We start from the raw sequence: 26272 nt of genomic DNA, 5'->3' as shown, positions 1-26272 counted from the left end.
TCCATATGGGCAACCTAGAAGGCCCCATCTCTCCCTCCCTCCCTCCGTAAGGGGCTGTTGCAATACACCAGAAGTCACTGCCAGAGACTTGCATCAAATGATGGCTACAGGAGAAAAATGCATCTTTAGAGAAAGATGTAACTGGTAAGCGACCGATTTTCGAGCTTACTTAAGATGGACCATTATTGTTAATACTACTGTAATTTAAAAAAAAGTATTAACAGGTATTTTCCATTACCTGGCAAAAAATTCTTAAAAAAAAAATTATCCTCTAATTTGTATAAAATACTCCAGAGTTAGATCTCATTCTTGCTACCCTCAATGTATTCAGTAGAAATGAATAATCAGAGCTTGAAAAAGACATACATATTTGCAAAGTACTGTTAAAAGATTTATTGCAATAATACAATAATAGTTTAGAAAACATTTCTATGACTCAAACTGGTTTGGAAGTCGCAGAGCAGTGGGGAATCCCTGCAACATGACGCCCCAAGGAGATTCTTTAACAGCATGCCACCAAATGTTCTTCCCCAAATTATCAATACACGACTCCTTAAATGAATCCTGTCCACTCCCAACGTTGACACTGTTTTTCCCCTTAACTTACAGATGTGCAAAACTTTCCTTAGTTATACTCCATTACAAAAAAAGTCTTTTAACAGACCATTTTAAGCAGCCTATTTGGTGCCTGTGAGTCTTTTTAGTATTATCTTGTTTCAACAAATCGTCTTATGATGGAAAACATGACCAAGTTCTATGGCTTGTTGTTTAAAAAAAAAAAATACCAGCTTCAATTTTTTAAAAAGCTGTTTACATATGGTTCTGGCACCTACATGAAAGATTTTAATGAGCAGCAAAGACAGTAGAAAAAACAGTGGTTGAAATGTATATTTAAGAATATTTACAGGGTGGATCCAGTGCAAAATAATGAAAACCAAAACATCTCAGCAGTGTAAGCCAGTATATTGGTGTTCAAAACCATTAAAGGTTTGATCATTTAACCCTAAGTAAAGTGCCTGCAGTTGATATTAACAACAAAACATACCCCACCAATCCCTACATTTCCCATATCCTTGTAAGTTGTTGAATTACTCTGGTTTGCGATCTCATGGTTTCGTCAGAGGAATACTTGAGACAAATCATGACTGTTGTGCATCTTTCAGCTGAAGTCATTCCCTGCACCCAAGCCCCGAATCCCAGTGTTCCAACTCTTAAGACTAAGCTCTCCTTTCTGAGGGTTTGAGTGCCTAGACAACTCTTATGGGATTTTAAGTTCATTTGGTATTTGTTAAAGTCTACCACAGCCTCTCTCTATGAACTACACTACAGACCTGGATGGGACAATGCAACCCAGCAATCATGAAGCCCAGCACTTAAAACAGATACTGGCTGTATAAGAACCCACAAGGAGAAAATCCTGCTTCCTAAGTGGAAAATTTACAGTCAGGAAACTTGGGACTCCTGGATAGGAATAAACACCCTTCTGCAATTCTATCCCAAACTCTACCCAAACACTAAATATACCAACAGCAAGAGCTATATATAGCACCTCGGATTTGGAGGCAAAGTATCAACTATAATAATTATGAGAAAAGAAGCTATAGGGCAGGGCAAACCTCCAAGTGATTTATGAGGTACTATCATGCTAATCACACTAACAAGATACGGTAATAATGCCTGTTAGGAATTTTTCATGGGATTTCACTTTGTAGTTGTTACATAGATTTCTTTTTGCAGTTATTAAAAATAAAAATCTACTTACATATTTGTACATAATGCCTCTCTACAGTTTTCTTACAAGATTGTCACGAAGAGAATGACAAGACACATTAGCTGAAAAGGATCTCTTGGTGAGGGAAAATTCTTTCCATCAGAGCTTTCCCAGTATACAGAAGAGCGGTATTAGCTGTAATGCTGTGCTCTGCATTTCAGAGCAAAGGTAGTGTCTTTAGAGCAACAAAGACCTCTAGGAAATAAACAAGCAGGGTGGTTTTCCGTAGAAAAACCTGCCACTTACTAAATCCCTTAGAAAGAAACCAGACACCAGAAAAATGACCATAGGCCACTTCAGTGGCTTTTAACCTGTGCCCAGGCAGGAATTTATTAGCTTCCATAAGGGAACAACCTTAGTCACTTATTTTTCACTCACAGAAAATAAGTTCAATTTCAAAATGCACATAGTGTGGATGGTAGGAATTCAATAATCTAGGTACGAATGAACTTAATTCCCCTCAAAATCCAAGGAAATAGTTTTTAAATCTCTAGGACATTACTGCAGCCAGGATTTCTTCCCTTCATGGATGTGGGTCCTACAGAAAAAAAGACCTTAGTTTCTTTGCTCTGTGGGGAGAAAGAAAACAGGAATGTCCAACAGGCCACAAGAGAGCGGCACAAGTGAAATCATTTTTTAAACTACCTCTCCCCCACCAAAAGAAACCCCTACCCTTTGAAAAGAAGACAAAAATCCTTGACCTAAAAACCAAGCGTGACCAAATTATAAAGAAAACAAGTGTTTCAAACTGCCTGCTTGTTCTCTGTACAAAAAATAATGGCATAAAAACAAACTCATAGTAAACAGTTTTATCTTTCAAATCCTAACCATCAGGAATCACTTCCTTGTAATTCAACCTCTGAAGCAAAGTGTTTAGGAACAGTCTTAGCATCACAGGCATCGCCATGGCAGCTGCGTCTGTGGGACCAATGGCCTGTGGTTGGAAGGGGTTCTGTGTGTTTCTGCCTCAAAAGAACTGGCCATGCACACAGGGCCTTCCTCCACCGGCGCTGGTCTGGGAGAAGGGCCTGTGACCCCTCTGTTCTGTTAATTATCATAAGCATGTCAGTCACCACCACGGCCCAATCGACAGAGAAATGCTCATCTCCCTGTTTTAAAAAAACCCAACAGCTTAACCTCTTTCTGTTCAGGCACTATCTTAGCTAAACATGTAACGTTTACTAGGGCGTGGAGGAAGAGCTTTCTCCAGGCCCATCTGGTGCGTCTCAGTTCCTGCTCGTTAACGGTGTCCAGTGTAAGCTTTAAACCAGGAGGTGACGGAGGCCGCGGCAGAGGAGATCATCCCACCAGCACTGCTGCTCGCAATGGGCGGGGACGCCTGGGTGCTCTGGCTCTCGGAGACTTCCACGGGCTGGGAAGGAATGTCACAGAACCGGGGGCTGGGCAGGTTCTCCCAGTCGGTGCCCAGGTCGGTTTCCTCGTCACTTACGTGCTCGTCTCCACTCTCGTCTGATTCTCCAGCAACTCCGGGATCCACAAACTCCATGGACTCCTCCAGATCTGCTCGCACTTCAAAGGGTCCCGACCTGTGCGCAGATAGGGAGGGCCCCTTTAAGACAAGCACCCCTCTTGCAACATAAGACCCGATGGGACACGGCAGGCCCAGAGCCGTCACCACACCCACGGCTGGTCTAGAATGGAGCTTTTCTTTACCTAAATAATAATGGCCATCCAAGTAATGAAAAAAACACCACACCACACTTTCCCTCAACTCAACCTACTTGGGAAGACCCTGGATGGAAAAAACCCATCCGCTGAGACTAGGCATGCTGGTCCAACATACGAGTTCCTGTTTCAAGCCCCCACAGTATCCATGCATGCCAATGGGAGAATTCGGACAAAAACAGTCACCTGATGCACACACAGGCACATCAGTGAACAGTAAAACTGTACAGGTGTTCTCTGCCTCATGGAAGCCCCCAGTTAGTAAACTCTTACGCTCACAGGGGCTAAATGATAGGGTTGTATGCATGCTAGCAAAGCTTCCTTGGATTAGTGCCCGCATTTTAAGATATCATTACGTAATTTTCTAGGGACACATTTACAGCATTGAATGAGAGACAACTACTTAGAACATATTCATCTGCAATAGTGCATATTTCTGCACTGTATTTCAGGAGAAAACTATTTTTATTTCCCAAAGGTCCCTAATGACATCATCACCTCCACGTCAGGCCTCATCCCCTGTGACCACCCCTCAGTGCCACTGTGGAACCCTTGTGAGCAAACTCCACACAGCCCCTGCTGCTCTTCCGTGCCCCCTTTCTAGCTCCTGCCTCAGGGGAGCCAGGCTGCATTTCCTTTGGGTGGGCAGTCACCCCACCTACTGCCCCTCCAGAGGGGTTCCCTGCAGCCAGCTACAGGGTGGGACCACATCACTCCAGCAGCCTCCCCCCTGTTGTCCCCAAGATAAGAACACGATGCCTTGGTTCACTTAAGAGTTTCACTGACAGTTACTTTGGGGAAAATGACAGACATTAGCAAAAACAACAGACATGAGAAATAACTTAGAATTGTACAGCCTGTCATTTTAGTCTATGGTCCAAACTTCTCTGCAGCCTTTATGATGATAAAAGCCTAGCGCTGGCCTCCAGTGCACCTCACCAGACCTGTACCTTCTGACTCACTTTTCCCAGGGTCAAGCAACCTTCATTCTTCCAAGACAAACCCTGCTTCCCAGCTAAAACACAGCGATAGCATATAGCCAGCATTTCTGTTCCAGGCACTGGAGTCCCCGTTGGCCTCTCAGATGTCTGAGCCAACCAGTCTCAAAACACAAGCCAGCGAGGGTTCTTCCCCTCCTCCCTCACGCTCCCGCCCGCTATGACCAAATAAGCCCCCTTTCCACCCTGTGTCCCCCCAGCTCAGGCCCTCACTGCACCCCCCCCTCCTCCTCGCTGGGGTCCCACCTCCTCCGGTCAGCCTCCCTCCACCCCCCCAGCTTGCTGAGAGCTGCCTCCACCCCTCTCCTCGTGGCAGCTGCCTACCAAAACACGGTCACAATGTAAGTGCCTTAGCTGGGCTCCCTCTTTTCCTGAACACAAAGCTCTTGGATTCTGTTCTGTTCAGCTTCACTGTCCAGGGGGCCTCAGCATCTACTGCCAGGTTTCATCTCCCAAACCCCCCAGGCTCCCTCATAGACGCAGGTCAGCTCTCCACTGCAGTCACTTCCTTGCTGCCAGCCCAAGAAGCACAGCCTGTTTTCTGTTCCTATTTGATGCTGCCAGATCTCCTCTTGGGATCCCTCTCGGCATGAGACTGCCATCACCTCCAGGCCCTCTCTTTAAGGGTTTTCCCAGGAAACAGGCAGGAGTGATACACGGGGGGAAATGACACTCCCTCCAGGCAGAGCTCCCTGCCAGAAGCCACGGGGACTCCAGTTCTCTGCTTGGAACTGCATAGGGCAGAGTCCAGCTGGCCTGGAGAAGGTGCCCTAATGAAAAAACTATAGGGAGGGAGGGAGGGAAGCACAAGAGAGAGGGGATATGGGGATATATATATATATATATATATATATATATATATATATATATGTATAGCTGATTCACTTTGTTATAAAGCATAAACTACCACACCATTGTCAAACAACTGTACTCCAATAAAGACGTTAAAAAAAAAAAGAAAGAAAAGAAAAAACTAGTAAATGATTCCCAAAGTGGCCAGTCTGAACAATTTTAGTTCCAACGAGTAACCTACATTTGTGAGGGCCTGTGAGAGCAGAAGACGTTTCTCCACTCAGCCTCTGTCCTATCACTTCTAGCTTAGAGATCTATTATCTGCCCAGCATACCCCAAGCCACACACACACCCCACACAAAATTAACTAGCAAAAGAATTAAGTCTTTTCACTTAATGGCTTTGGGAATAAAGATTTTCAAATCATTCCTTCAGTTTTCAGTTTAGCTGAATAATTGATATCTTTTTATTCAGGACCCTGAAGCCAAGAGTACTCATTTTTTCATGATGCTGTAGGGGGTTATTCTCATCGATTAAGGCAACAAAATGTTCTTTTTGGCTTTTAGGAAGTCTCTTTTGCAAAATATTTCAAAAATATTATATGATAGAATATACAACCTCAAGAGTGAACCCTACTGTAAACTATAAACTTTGGATAAAAATGATGTGTTAGGGGCTTCCCTGGTGGCACAGTGGTTGAGAGTCCGCCTGCTGATGCAGGGGACATAGGTTCGTGCCCCGGTCCAGGAGGATCCCACATGCTGCGGAGCGGCTGGGCCCGTGAGCCATGGCCGCTGAGCCTGTGCGTCTGGAGCCTGTGCTCCCCAACGGGAGGGGCCGCAACAGTGAGAGGCCCATGTACCGCAAAAAAAAAAAAAGATGTGTTAATCATGGTAAAGACTGGATCAGGTAAGAAAAATCAATAGATATTAAATCCAGGGGGAAATTCTGATGAGGATAACTGCATGGTCTCAAAGTGTCTCCCAACTGACTGCTTATTAGTTGCAAGGAAGGAAAAATATAGGTATTGTACAGAGGAGAAGGTAGAAAGCATCTTGGCTGGGTGATCAAATTAGCATCACCAATGAGGGACAGATGGCCACTGTAGGCCTCTGGATGTGATACCCAGGAGACATTCACCTAGGCAGCATTCCAGCCTGGAATGTATAACCTGATCTCATTTCAAGGAAACATCAGAATAAAAGTTCTATTAAAAAAGGAAAAAACAGTAATGTCATGAAAAACAAACGAGGCTGTGAAAATGTTCCAGATTTAAAGGTTAAAGAAACATAGCAACTAAACACAACATCCAACTCAAGACTGGACCCTGTACTTGGGGTGAGGCGCTATGAAGGACATTTTTGGTCCACTGACAAAATGTGCATGTGGCAGTATTGTATCAATGTTAAATTTGCTGAGGTTGGTAACTGTACTGTGGTTAAAAGCAAGAAAATATCCCTATTTAAAAAAAATACATATTGAAGTATTTAAGGGTCAACAGCCATGATGTATGTAACTTATCCTCATAGGGTTCAGAAAAAAAAAGTTTTGGGGGTATGTATGTGTATTTATGAAGATAAGAGAGGCAGAGAAACTGCACAAATGATAAGCAAACATGGTAAAAATACCAGCAAAGGTGAATCTGGGCAAAGGGTATATGTGTCTTTGTACTATTTTTATTTTTTGCAATTTTTCTGTAAGTTTGAATTTATTTCAAAGAAAAAAAAAGTTTATGTTGCATTCAGGATGGGATCCTCAGTTCAGCTGGTCTCAATGGAAGCAGGAAGTCCCACCGAGGTTTATTAACAACCTCTCTAAAGCCTTGATCCTGACTGAGGCAGGTGTGAAAGGGGCATCCTGAGGCTGACCTCCTGACCTCCTGGCTCACAGACATGAACTCGACAGCCTGGCTGTGCACGTGTCCTCCTGTCGGACAGAGCCCTCTAAATGGAGAGCTGACGTGAGGGCAGCCCAGAGAAAACTGCAGACCCACCAAAGAAATCCAGCCCTAAAAGAAAGGTGTTTGTTTTCCTAAACAACCAGCAACACTGGGTTATCATCAATCCTTTCCATTTTTGCCAAACTGATGGCTGAAAACTAGAAAGCTGTTTAGAAGTGCATTTCTTTATTCTTGACTGAGGCTGAAGATTTTTTTCCATTTGAATACTGACTACTTGCACTTCTTTTGTGTGAAATGCCTGCCTGAATCCTTTGTCTATTTTTCTATTAGGTTTATCTTTCTTTTATGGATTTGAAAGATTTTAAGTAGTCTAGACTTTAATCCGTTGTCTATTATAAAGGTTGCAAAACATAACCTGTTGCTTGTGTTTTGTTTATGGTATCTTTTACCAGAGACATTTTGTTTTGACACAGTAAAATGTGTAACTGCTTTCCTTTCTGGTTTTTGGGTTTTGTAGCTCGCTTGGGAATTCCCTCCCCACCCTGTGATTATAAAAATCGTCTTTCCTCCTAGTTATTTTACAGGTTTTATTAAAAAATAAAGTAATAAGGTCTTTCACATCATCTGGAATTTATTTTTACATATGGAATGCAGTATGATTCCAACTTTTCCCCACATAAATACCCAACTGGCCCACCACCACTGAGCTGCTATTATCCGATTCAACATGCCACCCTATCATCTATTATATTCCTACATACATAAGGGCCTGTTTTTGGCCTCTTTATTTTCTTCCTCTAACTGCTCCACCTATTTGCATGCTAACAGCAGATAATAAAGGTTTTAATTACCTTTATACTATGTTTTAAAAGGGGCCAAGCCCATCCCTTATTACTCTTTTTCAAAATTTCCTTTCAGACTGTGCTTCTAGTTGAACTCTGGAATCAGCTTAACAAAGTTCCATGAAATATCTGTTGAAATTCTGATCAGGTTTCCTTTTGGGCAGAAGTAGCATTTTTACCACACTGAGGCTTCCCATCCTAGAAAATCCTAAGGGTCTTCGCGGCATCGGGCTTACTTTCATTCAGTCCCATACCTCATACAGTGCCTAACAGACATTCAGGAAATACATGTTGAATAATTTTTTTTTAAGTTTCATATTTTCTTTATACAGGTTTACAAATATTTTGTAAGGATTATTCTTATATAATTTATATTTTTTGTTGCTACAATAAAAGGGACTTTTTTTCCATTACATTTTCTAACTAGTTGTTGGCATATAAGAAAGCAATTGGTCTCTGTACGTTGAGCTTGTATCTAGGCACCATACTGAACTATCATTTCTAAGAGTTTCTTAGTTCTCTTGGATAACCAGTTCAATAATCACACCATCTACCAATCTCACCTTCTTTCCAATATAAACACACCTTACTTCTTTGTAAAAATCTTTTGCCTTGGCTAGGCCTCCACAGCAATGTTAACATAGCAGTGATAGTAGGCATTCTTGGTTTCTCCTGACTGTAAATATCAATGTAAGTAACATGTCATTAAGTATAGTAGTTTTTGCTGTAGGTTTGTAGTAAGTATCCTTTATTAATAAACTATTTTTAATTTGCTAATTGTTTTCCTTTAATTATTAATGGGTACTGAATTTTATTCATTGCTTTTCTCCCATCTATCAGGTTGATCTTATGCAGGTAAAGCAGCTGGCACAGTGTCAATAAATATTAGCTGTTATTATTAAGGATAAATTTCCTAACGTGGAATGCTTTACAAATAATGTATAGAGAGGATGGCAAGCAAACTCACAGGAATCAACCACTAAAAACGGGATGGATTTCTAACAGGTTTCTGAGGCTTATAAACTAATGAATGGGATTTGGGGTGAGGAGATTGAACTCCCTCTAAAATGGCACGAAATTCTAGGTGTATGTGCAGTTTCCTGGAGAGATTTCACAGCTTTTCCCAGAGGGGTCTGTGTCCCAGAAAAGTTAACTATGGTTTTAAATGGGGGGGTGTTGAGGAAGAGAAGAAACACAAAACAAGGTTAAGGGCAGATTACCAAGATTAAGGGCAGATTACCAAGGATAAATTCACTGCAACATGGAGGGGGTCTCCCCTGAGCCACGGTTCCAGTGTCAAAGAAAATGAATGATGGGGAAGGGAGTCCCAAAAGAACTTTCCCACCTTTTGTTTTTCTCTCTTCTCTTTCAAAAGTTCAAATACATTAACCGAGTCATATCTGCAGAAATGTATAGAGAGACTGCTCAGAGCAAGGGAAAAAGATAAGCACCCAGAGAATGGGTCTTGTTTGGTCCCAAAGATAAGCCTCATCTATGTCATGCTTTTAAGGGCCGAGAGACTAAAAAGATCCCATAGACCAGTCCTGGTTGGTCTTTTTTGTTACTTACTCCTGTTTTTAAGATAATGGATTTCAAACTAGTTCATCTCATAAACTTCTCATACCCTTTATCTCCAACAAATGGTGGCCAGATGGACTCAGTGACAAAAAGAAAATTGTGAAGAATTGTTATGATGGGAAGGAATGAACAGGCACAAAAGAAAATGCACAAGAATCAGGAGAGACACTAGGCAGAGCTAAGGAAGAATCAGATGTGGATTCAAAGTAACAGATTTTGGTCTTCAGGGACAGCACGAGAAGTTCCTACTCCAGGAATATAAGGGTTCTTCTATTCTGTTTTAGGTGTTAAAAATGTTTGATACTAATTTCCTCTGAGAAATGATTATGTAAGGACCATAAGGGATCAAATATGACTTTGTTTCCTTCCATACAGGACTGTGTTATCTTTGTCCCTTCTGGAGAGTTTGGGGCTTGGGATCAGGCCCCTGTTCTATGCCCACACATACAGCAATCTACTTAAAAGTCGTCATAACACCACCACTTAGAGAAAAGTAACAAACACCCTTCTTACCTGCCTAGGTGTTCAGCGTTCGGACTGACCAAGTACATTAGATTCCTGAGAGTATGCAGTGGTTGTAATTGATCTAAATTTACATGCTAGAAAAAGAAAAAAACTGATTAGTATTTTCAACCATGTAACAAATTAAAAATTAGCTCACAGCGTTATTTTCCATACCTGAGAAAAGCATAGGTAAAGAATATTTGTATTTAGTTTCTTCACTGCTCGAGTAAATTTCTGTTTGCTGAGGTTTTCTCCACAAAATTCACTGTAAGATAATGTACGATTTGTAAAGTTGTGATTTTTGAAGAAATTCTATGTTAAAATGTTCATTTTGAAGAGTATGCTTTACACTACAGTTCAGTACAAAACATACCCCATGTCCTTTGCTCTTAATAAATTGCACTTAACAGAAACTCTTCTAAGGATGAACTACTGCTCTCATAGCAATTTCACCACATCCATAAAATTACAAATGCACTTATCTTTTGACCAAGCAATCCTACTTCTGAAAACTCACTCTACACAAATGCCTGCACACTAATAAAGCAACGAATGTACAGATTATTCCTTGAAGTATAAATTGGGGACAGAGCAGACCAGTATGATCTTGGTACATCTGTACAAACGAAAACTTTGCTACTATCCACGTTAGGCAGAGTGACAGCTGAAAGCCAACGATGGCCCTATAAGGCGCCACAGAATCTACAGCCTCCTGTCCCTGCTGCCTCGTTCTCTCACCCCGGGCTCTGCACCTGCCCTTCTCCTTGCCCAGGGATCCCTGTGGCCTGCTCCCGGCCTCCCCCAGGTTGACATGTGATTCCACACCTACCCAGTCAGACGTGGTAAACCCTTCCTTGCCCTCACGGCCCGCTCTTTCACCTGCTCTAATGGTCGCCCGAGCACTCATCACCACCTGACGTACTGTTCGTTTATCATGTGTCTCTCCGTTAAAGCTAAGTGTCAGAAGGGCAGAGGTTACGTTTTCATCACCACTGTACCCCCTCAGTGCCTAGAACAGTGCCTAGCACATAGCAGGTGCTCAACAAATCTTCGTAAATAAATAAAAAATTTAAAAAGCAAGGTGCAAAACACCTTAGTTTAGCATGATACCTTTTGTGTTTAAAGGGGGGTGGTGGTAGTGGTAATAACACACATTAATATTTACTTGAAATGCAAGGATAACTGGAGGGAGACAGGAAGGTCTTCGTAGGAACTGGGTGGACTATAAACCTTTACAATTTAAAAAACCTTTAAACCACGTGTTTTTCATTAAAAAAAAATCGAAGTGTTACAATTTATCCAGTTCTTACACATAAGCATGCCCTCTGAATATCCTGGTTTTCCCTTAAATTATCTTTTCACATGGGAGAATTCCACGGTCTTTTCAAAGACGTCATGTGCAATTGTAAGATAATGACACAAATTTGCACACTGGCTTATGAAATCAATCTCAGTATTTCATGGTCAGACCTTTTCTCTCTTGATAATACTTAAATTCTTCTTTTTGTTTTAATTAGAATAAAGAACACAATAGGAACATAAGAGAGCCATGATAAAGATGACATCACCGTCTTCAATTACTTGCCTGTTGCACAGCTTTTTGGGAAGATTTACGTCGAGTATATGAGACAAAATGTTGACCAGCTGAGTCGCATAGCACAACGCAGCGCTAATCGTGTAAGCAGGGTTATTATGCTCCATATCTAAAGTATAAAAACAAGAGCCTAATCAAGACAGTATGGTACTGGCACAAAAACAGAAATATAGATCAATGGAACAGGAATAGAAAGCCCAGAGATAAACCCACGCGCATATGGTCACCTTATCTTTGATAAAGGAGGCAGGAATGTACAGTGGAGAAAGGACAGCCTCTTCAATAAGTGGTGCTGGGAAAACTGGACAGGTACATGTAAAAGTATGAGATTAGATCACTCCCCAACACCATACACAAAAATAAGCTCAAAATGGATTAAAGACCTAAATGTAAGGCCAGAAACTATCAAACTCTTAGAGGAAAACATAGGCAGAACACTCTATGACATAAATCACAGCCAGATCCTTTTTGACCCACCTCCTAGAGAAATGGAAATAAAAACAAAAATAAACAAATGGGACCTAATGAAACTTCAAAGCTTTTACACAGCAAAGGAAACCATAAAGAAGACCAAAAGACAACCCTCAGAATGGGAGAAAATATTTGCAAATGAAGCAACTGACAAAGGATTAATCTCTAAAATTTATAAGCAGCTCATGCAGCTCAATAACAAAAAACAAACAACCCAATCCAAAAATGGGCAGAAGACTTAAATAGACATTTCTCTAAAGAAGATATACAGACTGCCAACAAACACATGCAAGAATGCTCAACATCATTAATCATTAGAGAAATGCAAATCAAAACTACAATGAGATATCACCTCACACTAGTCAGAATGGCCATCATCTAAAAATCTAGAAACAATAAATGCTGGAGAGGGTGTGGAGAAAATGGAACACTCTTGCACTGCTGGTGGGAATGTGAATTGGTACAGCCACTATGGAGAACAGTATGGAGGTTCCTTAAAAAACTACAAATAGAACTACCATATGACCCAGCAATCCCACTACTGGGCATATACCCTGAGAAAACCATAATTCACAAAGAGTCATGTACCAAAATGTTCACTGCAGCTCTATTTACAATAGCCCGGAGATGGAAACAACCTAAGTGTCCATCATCAGATGAATGGATAAAGAAGATGTGGCACATATACAGAATGGAATATTACTCAGCCATAAAAAGAAACGAAATTGAATTATTTGTAATGAGGTGGATGGACCTAGAGTCTGTCATACAGAGTGAAGTCAGTCAGAAAGAGAAAGACAAATACCGTATGCTAACACATATATATGGAATTTAAGAAAAAAAATGTCATGAAGGACCTAGGGGTAAGACAGGAATAAAGACACAGACCTACTAGAAAATGGACTTGAGGATATGGGGAGGGGGAAGGGTAAGCTGTGACAAAGCGAGAGAGTGGCATGGACATATATACACTAACAAACGTAAGGTAGATAGCTAGTGGGAAGCAGCCGCATAGCACAGGGAGATCAGCTCGGTGCTTTGTGACCACCTAGAGGGGTGGAATAGGGAGGGTGGGAGGCAGGGAGACGCAAGAGGGAAGAGATATGGGAACATATGTATATGTATAACTGAAGCACTTTGTTATAAAGCAGAAACTAACACACCATTGTAAACCAATTATACTCCAATAAAGATGTAAAAAACAAAAAACAAGAGCCATACACAAACAGCTTTAATTTCAACAAAAATATTAATGAACCTGGATTTTTGTGATCTGTGGTTTTGTCAATACATTATTGATGGCTATGCTTTGCTCTTTAGTAATAAAAGGTCCATGGCCAGACATTAATATTTCATTGTTTATGATTTTTGCTGAGTGGAATGTAAGCTAAGCAAATGGGCCTAAATGGAGCCAGCACAAATGAAACTGATGTCTGAGCTGCTTGGACCTGATAATGTATTATTTATCCAAACAATTAATGCCCAACTTAAATGTGACCTCCTCAGAGAGGCCTCCCCTGACTACCCTATGGAGAAATAGTTCCTTCCTCTGTAGCCCCATCCCTGAAGGTGCTTGTTCTGTCGTCCATAGCCCATACTCAGTGTATGATGCCTTTGATCATTACTTGCTTCCCTTCCTCTCCACAGAAAGGCAAAGGGCTACACTTGTCTTGGTGACATCACCTTTGTAGCACCTGCACTGTGCATGACAGAAAGCACATACTCACTAAATACTTGCTGGATGACTATATGAATAATCTTTCTCCACCAAAGAGAAACTACTGAAGTTGTAAAGGGTTTTTCTACTGGGGTATTTCAATCTCCATTTAGGACTGATAAAAAAAGTTCTTTACAAAGTTCAAAACTTATAAAAATGGGACCCAACAGGCTAAATACACTTCTTTAAATAGATCTTTTTATATAAATAAAACAATATTGACCCCAAAAAGGTGAAATGTCTAAAAAAAATACATGTTTTCAGTCCATCCACTGATAGATAAAATGTGGCATATTCATGCAATGGAGTATTATTCAGTCATAGAAAGAATGAAATGCTGATATGATACATGCTACAATGTGGATGAACCTTGAAAACATTATGCTAAATGAAAGAAAGCCAGACACAAAAGGCCACATAATGTATGATCCCATTTATATGAAATATCCAGAAGGGACACCTATAGAGACACAAAGCACAACAGTGGTTCCCAAGGGCTGGGAAGAGGTGGGAATGCGAGTGCCTGCTTCAAGCCCCGGAGTTTTTGTTTGGAGTGAAAAAATGCTTTGGATCTAGACAGAGGTGATGGTTGCACAACACTGTGAATGCACTAAATGCCACTGAATTGCTTCCTCTAAAACTGTTCATTTTGTTATATAAATTTTACCTCAATTAAAAAAATATATTTATAAAAGTTTTCAAAGACTATCTTGCTTCTCACCAGGTCCCTGCGTGGTTTTCTTCTCTTCCACCCAACTGTAGTAGGCAGAGTAGTCCCCATTGTTGGGAAGGCTAATCCAAGGCCCTGTAATGCTAATGCTGGTGTCCCCGTTGTGATCGTCACAGACCCATCTCCCCGAGAGGTAAGTTGTCCTCCGGGCTTCGGCAAGCTTGCTCACGGTGCTGGAGGTCATGGCACTGTCGCTCTCTGAAGACACGTCTGTGGGATCTCTAAAAACCGAAGATGCACATGGATGTCAAGGGGCTGGGTTTTGCAGAGCATGCAATTACTTGGCAGATACGCAGAACACTGGGAAGATGCACGTGAGGACAGGAATTTTTTTTTTTCCAGGTACAAGTCATAAATTTTATTAGAAGTTGAGTATCTGTTGAGGACAGGAATTTAACTGGAATACACAGAGGTAAGCAATTGCATCAGAGGTGAAGGTCAAACCAGCTGTGGCACAGAAGCCCACAGCATGTGAGGAAGATGGCACCATGAACTAGGGCTCCGAGTGGTAGGTTCTCAAACTATTTGGTCTCAAGACCCCTCTTACATGCTTAAAACATTTTGAGGATCCCAAAGAGTTTTCTGTATGTGGGTTAGATCTATTAATATTTACTGTATTAGAAATGAGGAAATTTTAAATTATTAACTGATTCAAAAATAAGAAACCCATTACATGTAACATAGCATGTTTTTATGAAAAAAATTTGTATTTTTCAAAACAAGAAAATTAGCAAAGGGTGACATTATTTGTTTACCAGCTGAGTTCACGGCACAGTGCAGCGCTGATCATGACTTTTGAAAAAATCTCTTTAATACCCACGTCTTTCCGTTGTGCTTTCAAGTAGATACAGTGTTCCATGGAAAAACCAACTAGTTTTGCTTACAACTCACTCAAGGGCTCTCCCTTGAGCCACCACGGCTTTCAGCATGCAGCAAATGTGCTTTCTGCAGACTTCCTACCTCGCTGCATGGCACAATCACATGTGCACGCAGGGATCGAGACATAATTTAAATAGAATGAGTAATTTCTGCTGCTTCATCAATAGTGTTCTTGATGTGAAACTGGCTGGTTTTGTACACCGCAAGGACACTGTGGAACACAACAACGATTACTACACTATGGCGTCACTGCCTTGATATCTGTCAAGACAGAGGTTTTACCCACCACGGCTTTTGAGCCACCAGTGCAAACATCAACAGAGTGAAAAGGGAAAACAAAGTGTTAGTAGTATTATGAAAATAGTTTTTGACTGCACAGACCCCGTGAAAGGGCCTCAGGGACCCAGAGAGGTCCACAGGCCACACTTTGAGCACTGCTGGCCTGGAGCATGGAAGGTGAATGAGAAGGCTCGGCAGGTACCGTGCAGGCAGGGGGAAGAACGTGGCGTGTTTGGGGAGCACAGGGATCAGCGTGGTTGCCTGTAGGAGGCATGAAGGAAGTGCCAGGAGGTGGTGTTGGAAGAGGAGGGATGAAATGCACAGGCTGGGAAGGGCCTTCTGTGCTGCGCTAAGTTTAGAATCCATCCTCTTGGCCAGTGGCCCTCAATCCTTCTTCCTCAGCCACCAGGTGCACGTAAGTGCACTCCCACTGGCTGCCCGGACAGGACTGGGGGAGGGCACTGTGGCCAGTTCTAAGCTGTACCTCTACTTCCTCCTTCCACTCAAGGCAGGTTGAGAAGAAATGTGAATGAACAAGAAATCTTATGATAGGGATAACTTCAAAACTATCAGCTTAAAAAAATTCATGATATATAGTAATATATACTAACATACAAGATTTAAACAGCACAGGCATGGAAGAGTAAGATTTTCTCCACAATTTCTCTCCTGCGACTTTATATTCAGTTGTCAGTCTCCTTAGTCTCCTAAAATCTGGAACAGTATCCTAGTCTTTGTTTACTATAATGTGTTCTAACATCGCTATCTGGGCCCATCAGAATTTAATCTGACAGAGTGTTTCTGTCTGTCAGCTTTTTCCCCCTCAAAGCCCTGGCCAGCTGTCTTTACACCAATTTTTGGATAATCCAACTTTTCCCCACTGATTCAAAATGCCACCTTGGGGTCTACTTCTGAGCTGTGAATTCTTCTCTATTTTGCATCTGCCTTTTTATTTTTATATTTGCTAACTATTACTAATGACAAATTACTTGGTAAGAGTCAGAGAGCAGGTCGTCAAGCTAGAAGCAACGATCAGACCTTTAGGCTTTTAGGAAGCCAACCCTGGCAACAGACGAAAGGAAAGACTGAAGCGGAGGCAGCAAACACTAAGTCCTAAGTAGCAAAAGTCCACTGACAGTCCAATTCCAAGGAAAGGTGCTGGAAAGTAAGGGTAACCAGAAGAGACAGGGAAATCCTCAGCTGGAACAGCCTGATGGTTAGTCAGAAAGCAATCGAAACTCTTCAGTGGAAGTTTCAGAACCTAGATGATCACCAGCATCATCTGGGGAAGTTTAAAAAATAAAGTATTATGAGATGAACTAGGAGGCTGGAGCTGTGTCCTCTGGAGCCTGTCTTTTCCTAAAGTTCCTGAGTGACTCTGATGAACAGCCAGGTGGGAACCACCATCCTGTCCACCCCACGGACTCATGAGGGTGTCTGTGCACTACAGCCAGTGAGACGACCAGTGCCTGACATGCTGGTTACCAGGAAAAGGCGGAGTCAGCATGTCCTGCCCACCAAGTAAGAGAGCCCGAGGTGTTTTCTTCCATCTTAGCTCATGGTTTCTCTGTGAAGTAGGCATTTATTATCCCCATCTAACAGACAAGGAACTAAGACTTCGAGGCTCAACAACCTGCCTCACAGCATCTGACTAATAAACAGCTCAAGTGGCCCTGCAGCCACGAGATGGTTCCTGATCAGGGATGTGAGCCTGGCCCTCATCTGGAAGCTCTACAAGTATACAAACCTGGGCCTCACTTCTCCGAGGGCCACCATCCTTCACCCTGGCCACCTCCCCAACTTCCTGCAGTGTTTACTGTTTGCTGAAGCAGGTAAGACTTAAGTTTCATTACCAGGAAAACCCAGAATGAGGCCCAATAAATGTGCTGACATACTTGAAAGATACTTGATCTTTGGAACTTGTATTTTCCTAGAGTCAAAAGACTCACTCACTGTACCTCACACCCGTCTTTACTTCCTCGATTGGAAAAATGACAGAGGTGAGCTCTAATATGTGAGACCGCCGAAGATTTGCCAGACGCTCATAATGACTTCTTAAATCAGTGTTTTTTTTTTCTACCAGGTCACCAAGTTTGCGATTATGCCTCTGAATCTTCTCCTTTTTCTCCTGATGCCGTTGTGCTCGAGTGTAAAGTTTCTGATTCTTTTCCTTGGTTTTGAGGAGACCTTCAGAATCTAAAATAAATAAATCACATCCAACAATGAGCTGTACAAATAGTTCCTGGGTACTGCACACTACCACCGCCCCCCGCCACCCCCAAAGCATTAAGTGTCTTCCTGCAGTCTAAACTGAAAGCAAAACCTCAATAAAATTAACTACATGACATTCACTACGTATGGAGACCGAGAGTTTAGTTCAAGTAGGTATTACACACAGAGCAAAGGGGACCACCACTAAAATGACTCTGGGTCTCCATTTGTAATCAACATCACTGAGCATCACTCAAGACTATCAAGTTTAAGTTTAGCACAGGAAGTACTTGACTTTCTTACAGTAAGCACTGAAGAGCAGCCATGTTGGGCAGAAAAGAGATCTAATTCTAAGTTTGAAAAATTCACTGGCTATCTGATTTTCCTTAGAAAACTATTAAGTGTCCCTTGGGCTACATTCAGAGAGCCCAGGGATAATCTCACGGCAGGTGGTCATGCAGCAAAGAAACAGACCAACGCCCTGAAAAGTCACAGTGGAGTGCAGCGCTCCCAGCAGGGTGTGAGCACCTCCCATACACCAGCATTTTAACCACTGGAAGGGTAACCAGAGCCTGGCCATACAACGAGAAAACAGACAGACACTTGTCCTTCCCAACGTATGTTCTTTTTATGAAGGTCCTACAGGTTCTAGATCCCAAGATGTATTATCAAACAGATCAGGTTGTAGCTAAACTTCTCTAGTGTAGCAACAACTGGCTGTAAAATCTCAGACACCCAGGAACAACTTAAGAGGCTCAAATAAGTTTAAAACCAAGCTCATTATCTTTCCTCTTGACACATTTTAAGCTAGGCTCCCTACTTCACAATTATTTCTGACCTGTCCTAAATCAACCTCTCTCTTCTTTTAAATTTATTTATTTATTATTTTTGGCTGCATTGGGTCCTCGTTGCTGCATGCAGGCTTTCTCTAGTTGCGGTGAGCGGGGGCTACTCTTCGTTGCGGTGCTCAGGCTTCTCATTGCGGTGGCTTCTCTTGTTGCGGAGCACGGGCTCTAGGCACGCGGGCTTCAGTAGTTGTGGCTCGTGGGCTCTAGAGCACAGGCTCAGTAGTTGTGGCGCTCGGGCTTAGTTGCTCTGAGGCATGTGGGATCTTCCCAGACCAGGGCTCAAACCCGTGTCCCCTGCATTGGCAGGTGGATTCTTAACCACTGCACCACCAGGGAAGCCCCCCTAAATCAATCTCTTGATGGTCCATTCCATGAGCTGTCTTACAGTTCCTTCCATCTAGGTCTTTCTTTTCATTTCCACTGTCACAATCCTGGTTAACTCTCACCCAAACTCTGCCTGTCTCTAGTTGGTTCCACTCCACACCTCCACCCCCCTTTCACTGGCTCAGTCTTCATAAAGTACAGCCAGTGCTCAGCGATTCTCCTCTGCCGATCAAACACAGACCAAACTTCTCAGCCTCCCAGCCACCACCAAACTGGTACACACCCCACAGTTCCCTTCTCCACACCCTCCATTCCAGTCTCATTCAATTACCAGATACTTCAAATGAACACACTAAGTAAGCGCACAGATGGATGGATGGATGCCAGACAAGTCATTCCTTAAATATTTATCTCCATTCTGTTGTTCAAATCAACATCTCTCTAGGAACACTATTTTCTCCTATTCTCCTAATGTCCAGATTGTACTCATTCTTCAAGGCTCCCTCCATAAACACTCCCTAGACCCCTTGTTCCCAGGAGCTCTATGGTAATGTGTGTGTACCTCACCTATAGCACATGGCTCGTAGCTGCTTACACCAGGTCCAACTGAAGCCTGTTGTCTCCTGACTGGGATATGAGAAGCAGTTGATAAATGTGTGTGGACCGAAACCACCCTCTTCAACTGAGGACCAACGAACCTAGGTTATTTCATTGCAGGCAGAAAGTTTCTTATGTTTTCTTTCTTCCTCAGATGCGTCTCTTCACCATTCCTGACCAATATGAATGTCCTTAAGGTTAAGTCTCTGGTTCTATCACACACTTTCCAGCAAGTTCATTCATTTTCATGATCTCTACTGAGCTCTCTACAAGTGCTCAAATGCATCTGTCTAGCCATGGCCTAAGCCATATGGTGGTCAGATTTTTAAAGGACATTTTCCAATTTCATATCAGGACCCCTTGTAGGTGGCAGGAAATCATCACAGTCACCCAACTTGCACTAGTGCAGACTCAATTTAATTTACTCTTCTCTCCATGCTATCTCCCCCTGAACATTAAAACATATGGATACTGGGGACTTCCCTGGTGGCACAGTGGTTAAGAATCTCCCTGCCAATGCAGGGGACACGGGTTCGATCCCTGGTCCAGGAAGATCCCACATGCCGCGGAGCAACTAAGCCCATGTGCCACAACTACAGAGCCTGTGCGCTAGAGCCCGCGAGCCACAACTACTGAGCCCACGTGCCACAATTACTGAAGCCCACGCGCCTACAGCCTGTGCTCCGCAACAAGAGAAGTCACTGCAATGAGAAGCCCGCGCAACACAACGGAGAGTAGCCCCCGCTCACCACAACTAGAGAAAGCCCGCGCACAGCAACAAAGACCCAATGCAACAAAAATAAATAAATAAATAAAACAAAAACAAAAAACATTTGGATACCGTCTGTAATCCACTCTTCCTTTTTTGGACAAGTAACAGATCAATTCAACTCTGAAATTTCAAATACAATCCAACTTCCCTATCTATACTGTATTATTCTGTATCATGACATCTTAAAAGATTCTGGAGAAAATATTCATCAGGCTCTATAGTTTATAATTGATATTTCAACAAGATTCTGTTTAAAAAGAAAAAACCAGACTATTTATTGAGTAGCAAGCGCTTAATCTAATCCATTGACTTGAGCCCATAGCTCAAGTCAATGGATTGAGCCCATAGCCCATAGCTTCTGGAATCATTAACTCCCTTAAACTTGTTTGTAAAATTTTGTGAGTCTGGTCTAGTGGGTGGCAACCAGCCTGTATTTATGTCCTAAAGAGCAGTGGTTCCTGAGCCTGGCAGGTCCTCAGAGTAGTGCTACTACTCAAAGTATGAACTATGGATCTGGCCCATCTGCAAACTTTTACCAGACAAGAGGAGTACAGAAATATAGACTAAGTTTAGAAACTATTTTCTTTGATATGGCTATGTGACATTGCCATGACATCCAAGTGTGCAATCATTTTTCTAGTAACTAATTTTACTGTATTTTAGAAAAGTATTGGTATTGGTTTATGACACATTGGAAATGAAAGAGAATAAAGTGGCCTTTTACTAGAGACAGTTTAAGAACCATTGACCCTGGTCCCCATGCATGAGGTTTTAATTTCCTAAGTCCAAAGCAGGTCCCAGGATTCTCTCTCTAGATCTTAAAAAAAGGTTATCAGGTGACTCCAATGTTTTGCTAGGGATGGAAATCACAGTTATAGAGTCCACTAATTTAGAACCATATCTTTTATTTTCCATGGTTGTTGCTTTTGTATTTTGGGGCTAGGAGCCTATTAAAAAGAGCTGACCAAAGTTTTAAACTTGCTCATCAGAGAAATACACCAAGCTCAGTCAATTCAGCAATTTCAGGAGGTTCACAGATGCCTGGTGGCAAACTCCTACTGCGAACATCCAGGGAGGAGGGGAAAGAGGGTGAACCCATGGTAAGTAATGAGTCCCTACACTGCTATTGACCCAGAGCCTTTGGAGAGTGCAGGCCAAACTCGGTGGAAGAGTGGCTGGCTGCAGCTCTGAGCAGCTCTTCACCCAGCTACCATGCTTCTCTAGCTTATTAATCCTGTGAAACTCTATGCAAGCACTTTATTAGGACAAACATTTTCAAAGACAGCTTTTACACCATTACCTACCACTATAAAATACTTGCTTCTGAAAGCAATGAGTAGACAAGAAACAGATTTACAAGGTATGATGACGACCCATTCTAAACTTTAAACACTTATCTTCAGAAATACATGGACTATTTCTTTCTTTTTCTTTTATTTTTATTTATTTATTTTTTGGCCGTGTGGCATGTGGGATCTTAGTTCCCTGACCTGGGATTGAAACCATGCCCCCTGCATTGGAAGCATGGTGTCTTAACCACTAGACCACCAGGGAAGTTCCACCATGGACTGTTTCTAAGGACACAGGACTTCTAAGAGTACTCTTAAAACTTGACAACCACCTTTCATAAAGTATGAAATACACAGATGTAATGCAAGATTAATACAGATTAAAATATGTATAAGACTCACTGAGTCTTATATTCTGTGCTTCTGGTGTGAACTAACAATTATTATACCTGATTACCAAGACTGACTCTGAGCTTCCTGTCAGCTAAGGGAAACGGGACACATACATTCCTTAACTTTTTAAGTTAAGAAATGTAGCAGTTTAAAGGTCATTACATTTGCGTGCATGTGTATATGTATATATGGACATATGTGTATGTATATATATACACACAGATATGTTTTATATACATATATATAAAAAAATATATATATATATAAATTCCTTATACAGATGTTTTACAAAGAGAAAGGCAAGCAGTAAACTCTTCCATGCTGCTCTTGCCTCCCCACACCCCTTCTCTGTCTCCCTTCCTCTGTCTCTCTAGTTTGTTTATTAATCGCATGAAGCTCCACATGAGTCCATCCTTTATTAGGGCTGCAGAGAGGTGGAAAATTACTTACTTTTCTTCATTTCTTCATTTCCTTTACATATAGTTTGTTTCAGCTGTTCAATCCTCATCTTGCAGGACATTATTTTCCATCTCTTAAAAAACGTATGAAATAAATATCACAAATGTTGGTCTCTAATGACTAATATGATTATCTACTGGGGACACTACTTATTTTGAGGTGTATCTTAGAAAATGTAATGAATAAAAGATCAGTATAATTATATTTCTTATAGCTTGTAACTAGTGGATTACAAAAAAGAAAAAAAATGTTACTCTGGTTCAGTGCAGAAGCTGCTAGGAAATTAAGAGAGAAAGAGAAATTCACACAGTTCTTTTATGTGTTAATAAGCACAGAGAAAAGTGTTGAAGGATATTCTCTTAACCTGCCCTGCCCAATATGTGGCTACAGGTCCCATGTGGTTACCTGCAAGTCAATTAGATTATATGAAATTTTAAAAAAATCCAGTTCCTACTCTCACTACCCACGTCAGGTGGTACATGTCAACACCACAAGTGACTAATGGCTACCATATCGGGCAGTGTAGACAGAGAACGTTTGCATCATCAGAGAGTTCTATAGATGTGCTGCTCTAAATTCTCAGTGCTGGTTACTGAGGAGACCACCAACTGTATTATCTCACTGATACAATAAGCAAATATTACTCGCAAAATAATAAAATAATAATAATAATAAAAATAATAATAAAATAATAATAATAATAAAAATAATAATAAAAACTTCTGCAATAAAGCAGAAGTTTTTTTTTAAGTTTATAACTCATGTAAGATTTCTTGAAAAGCCTCAAAAAGTTATATGAAACTGCAATTTTATATTACCAGGATTTAGGTACAGCTTCCCCAAAGAGAATAAAGGATAAGTAAAAATCTGCCCTACTAGTTTTAAAAAAGTATTATTTATCTATTCCATAATGCCTCCATAAACGGGGATAATTGAAAGCGTACAACAACAGTCAAATGCCTATAATGTTTCACACTTGTCTAAGTAGTCTGATGGTACAAGATACAGAGTAGATTACAGGAATGTTCAGTGGGTAAAACTCTCCCCTCTCCAGTGGGGTGAGAGAAACATCTGAGAACACATGCACGGGAACTGATGGATTCAGGAATAAACTGGAAATGAGATGTCTTTACTTTTAAAAGGTATTAGTCTTTAAGAATCAATATTTAAATATTTGATAGAAAAACTAGAAAACTTAGAACTTAGAAAAACTGGGATGAGATTCTTTATAAACAGCCTTTTATAACCTTTTTCCATACAACTTGTTTATATAACATTCAGAGCATAAGCAGAATTCACCTATATCACATCTCTTTAAGTATCATTTAAAATTTATGAAGGATGCTTATTATTATTATGAAAAAAATTAAGCAACACAAAAGAGAAGAAAGAGATTGTTAACCTAACTCCTTCCCACTCTTCAGGGTTGATCTCAATTAAAGTTTGATATGTATTTTTTAAGATATATATTTAAAACACATACACAAATGGAATCATACTTTACCCTAGCCTCCTTTTTGTTTGATTGTTTCATTAAAAAATATACCTCGGATATCATTCCATACAAGTGCATGTAGACTGACCACATTCTTCTCAACAGCTACACAGCAGCATAATCATCTCATTCTGTTTGATGAGTATTTAGATTATATATTAACTTTACTACCAATGATGCAGACAATCAGCCTCTTTATCCATAAATCTCTACATTCATGTATATTTTCTTAGGAGGAAAATTGCCGATATACCACATGTGCATTAAAAACACCAACAAGCCACCACCAAATTGTCCCCCAAACAAATGTGTCAATATACACTCCCACCAACAGTGAATAAAAGTATAATCAATCAAACTCCTCATTTTCATATGTTGTACTCATTTTTTCCCAGTTTATATTCATTTTGCTACGGTCTTTAACATATAGAACTTTTAAACTTTTATGTAGTGTGTCAAATGTTTTCCTTTATGGCTTATAAAGGTCTGCTCACCCCCAGATTATATAAATACTCTCCCATATTTTCTTTTAATATTTGAGTTTATTTTTCACATTCAATCATTAACCCATCTACAAAGTAGGTGTTTACGATGAGTAATTTTTTAAAAAAGGACACCTCACTGTTCTTATATCTTTATGTCAATACCAGACTTCATAATTATTCCTTACAGTGGTTCCGTAATTAATTGCCAAAACCCTGTTTTTGGTACCTGGATGAAATATCTGAGAAGCCCACACTACGAATATATTCACAGAGAACTGCCAAAAAATGATCAAAAATAAATTTAAATTCGAAATGATTTTTTAAGTTCTGCCAATTTAAAAACATGTAACCTCAAGTGTAAAGAATATTATTTAAATTCTTCTTATAGCTTACCAACTGATCTGTTATCCATTTTCCTTCCATAGCTTTTAACACTCTGTATGGAGAAGAGACAAAGGAAATATGCTCTTAAAATAATGAATTCGGTGAAGCTCAAAAATGCAAAATCAACAACTTTTTAAAATAAGGTCTTAGAAACAGCTGGATATACCAAAGTGGGATGTAAGCACTGAAAAATGTTTTCCAGATTCCCTGTTCTCTTCAATTTTTTCTCACCTCCTTCCTTTTGCACTTTTAATACAGCTCAGAGCCTTTCTATAAACGTTCACAATAAACTTCCATAACAGCCATAGCCTTTGTCCTCCGTCATAATCAATAATTTCCATCAGTCATAATTAATAATAATGATAGTTACAAGAGAATTCATGGTCCAAATGCTACTGTCAGCTCCCTGCAAAATGGCACAAGCCATGGGAGTTCCCTGGTGGTGCAGCTGTTGAGAATCCACCTGCCAGTGCAGGGGACATGGGTTCGAGCCTTGGTCCGGGAAGATCCCACGTGCCGCAGAGCAACTAAGCCCGTGCACCACAACTACTGAGCATGCACTCTAGAGCCCGTGACCCACAACTACTGAGCCCCTGTGCCGCAACTACTGACGCCCGCGTGCCTAGAGCCCGTGCTCCGCAACAAGAGAAGCCACCGCAATGAGAAGCCTGTGCACCACAACGAAGAGTAGCCCCTACTCGCCACTAGAGAAAGTCTGTGCACAGCAACGAAGACCCAACACAGCCAAAAATAAATAAATAAATTAGTTAATTAATTACTTTTTTTTTAAAAAAAGGCATAAGCCAGCTTAGGCAAAAATTGTTCTAAGGAATGAAGTGTTCTATAGGAAAAAATAAGTTTCCGTGATAGAGTAAGTTAGAGAAATGACTGAGTTAAATAAATCTAAGCGGGTTTTTCTAATGCAGAGTATCTCTGAAGATTTCATCTACTCATAAATGTGTTAATCAGGTCTGGGGTGTGTATGGAGAATAGTGACTGGATCAGTTTGGGATAAAAGGTTCTACAGGACAATTCCCAAATCCAGAGGATGAGAGATTCATCGGGTGCTCATTAATACTCAGATTCCTGGGCCTACTCCCAGACCTACTGAATCAGGATATCTGAGGACAGGATTCCAAGAATCTACATTTTTAACCAGTACCGAAGTTAATGAATTCTGATGTAGATGTTCTGCAGACCACACTTTGCAAAACCCTGATACAGAAGAATAAAGATAAACAGAAGCAATAATGTCCTACAAGAGCCACCACTGC

General features: G+C 41.0%; 1 protein-coding gene across 1 annotated transcript in view; it reads right to left on the bottom strand.

Annotated features, from left to right (window-relative positions):
* Window positions 1-375: 375 nt before the first annotated feature.
* The window catches only part of ATG14 (autophagy related 14), a 38956-nt gene continuing 13059 nt past the window's right edge, over window positions 376-26272 (bottom strand). The window contains exons 3-10 of the mRNA XM_082647348.1: window positions 25008-25050; window positions 22626-22707; window positions 17700-17937; window positions 14575-14804; window positions 11657-11774; window positions 10246-10336; window positions 10081-10166; window positions 376-3318 (exon numbers count right to left, since the gene is read on the bottom strand). Of these exons, the coding sequence (XP_082503474.1) occupies window positions 3012-3318; window positions 10081-10166; window positions 10246-10336; window positions 11657-11774; window positions 14575-14804; window positions 17700-17937; window positions 22626-22707; window positions 25008-25050 (1195 nt within the window). The 3' untranslated portion in view covers window positions 376-3011. The remainder of the gene's footprint in view (window positions 3319-10080; window positions 10167-10245; window positions 10337-11656; window positions 11775-14574; window positions 14805-17699; window positions 17938-22625; window positions 22708-25007; window positions 25051-26272) is intronic.

Source organism: Grampus griseus (assembly GCF_964374135.1).
Source record: "Grampus griseus genome assembly, chromosome: 2".
NCBI classification, from domain to species: Eukaryota; Metazoa; Chordata; class Mammalia; order Artiodactyla; family Delphinidae; genus Grampus; species Grampus griseus.
This window is presented reverse-complemented; position numbering and strand designations above follow the sequence as displayed.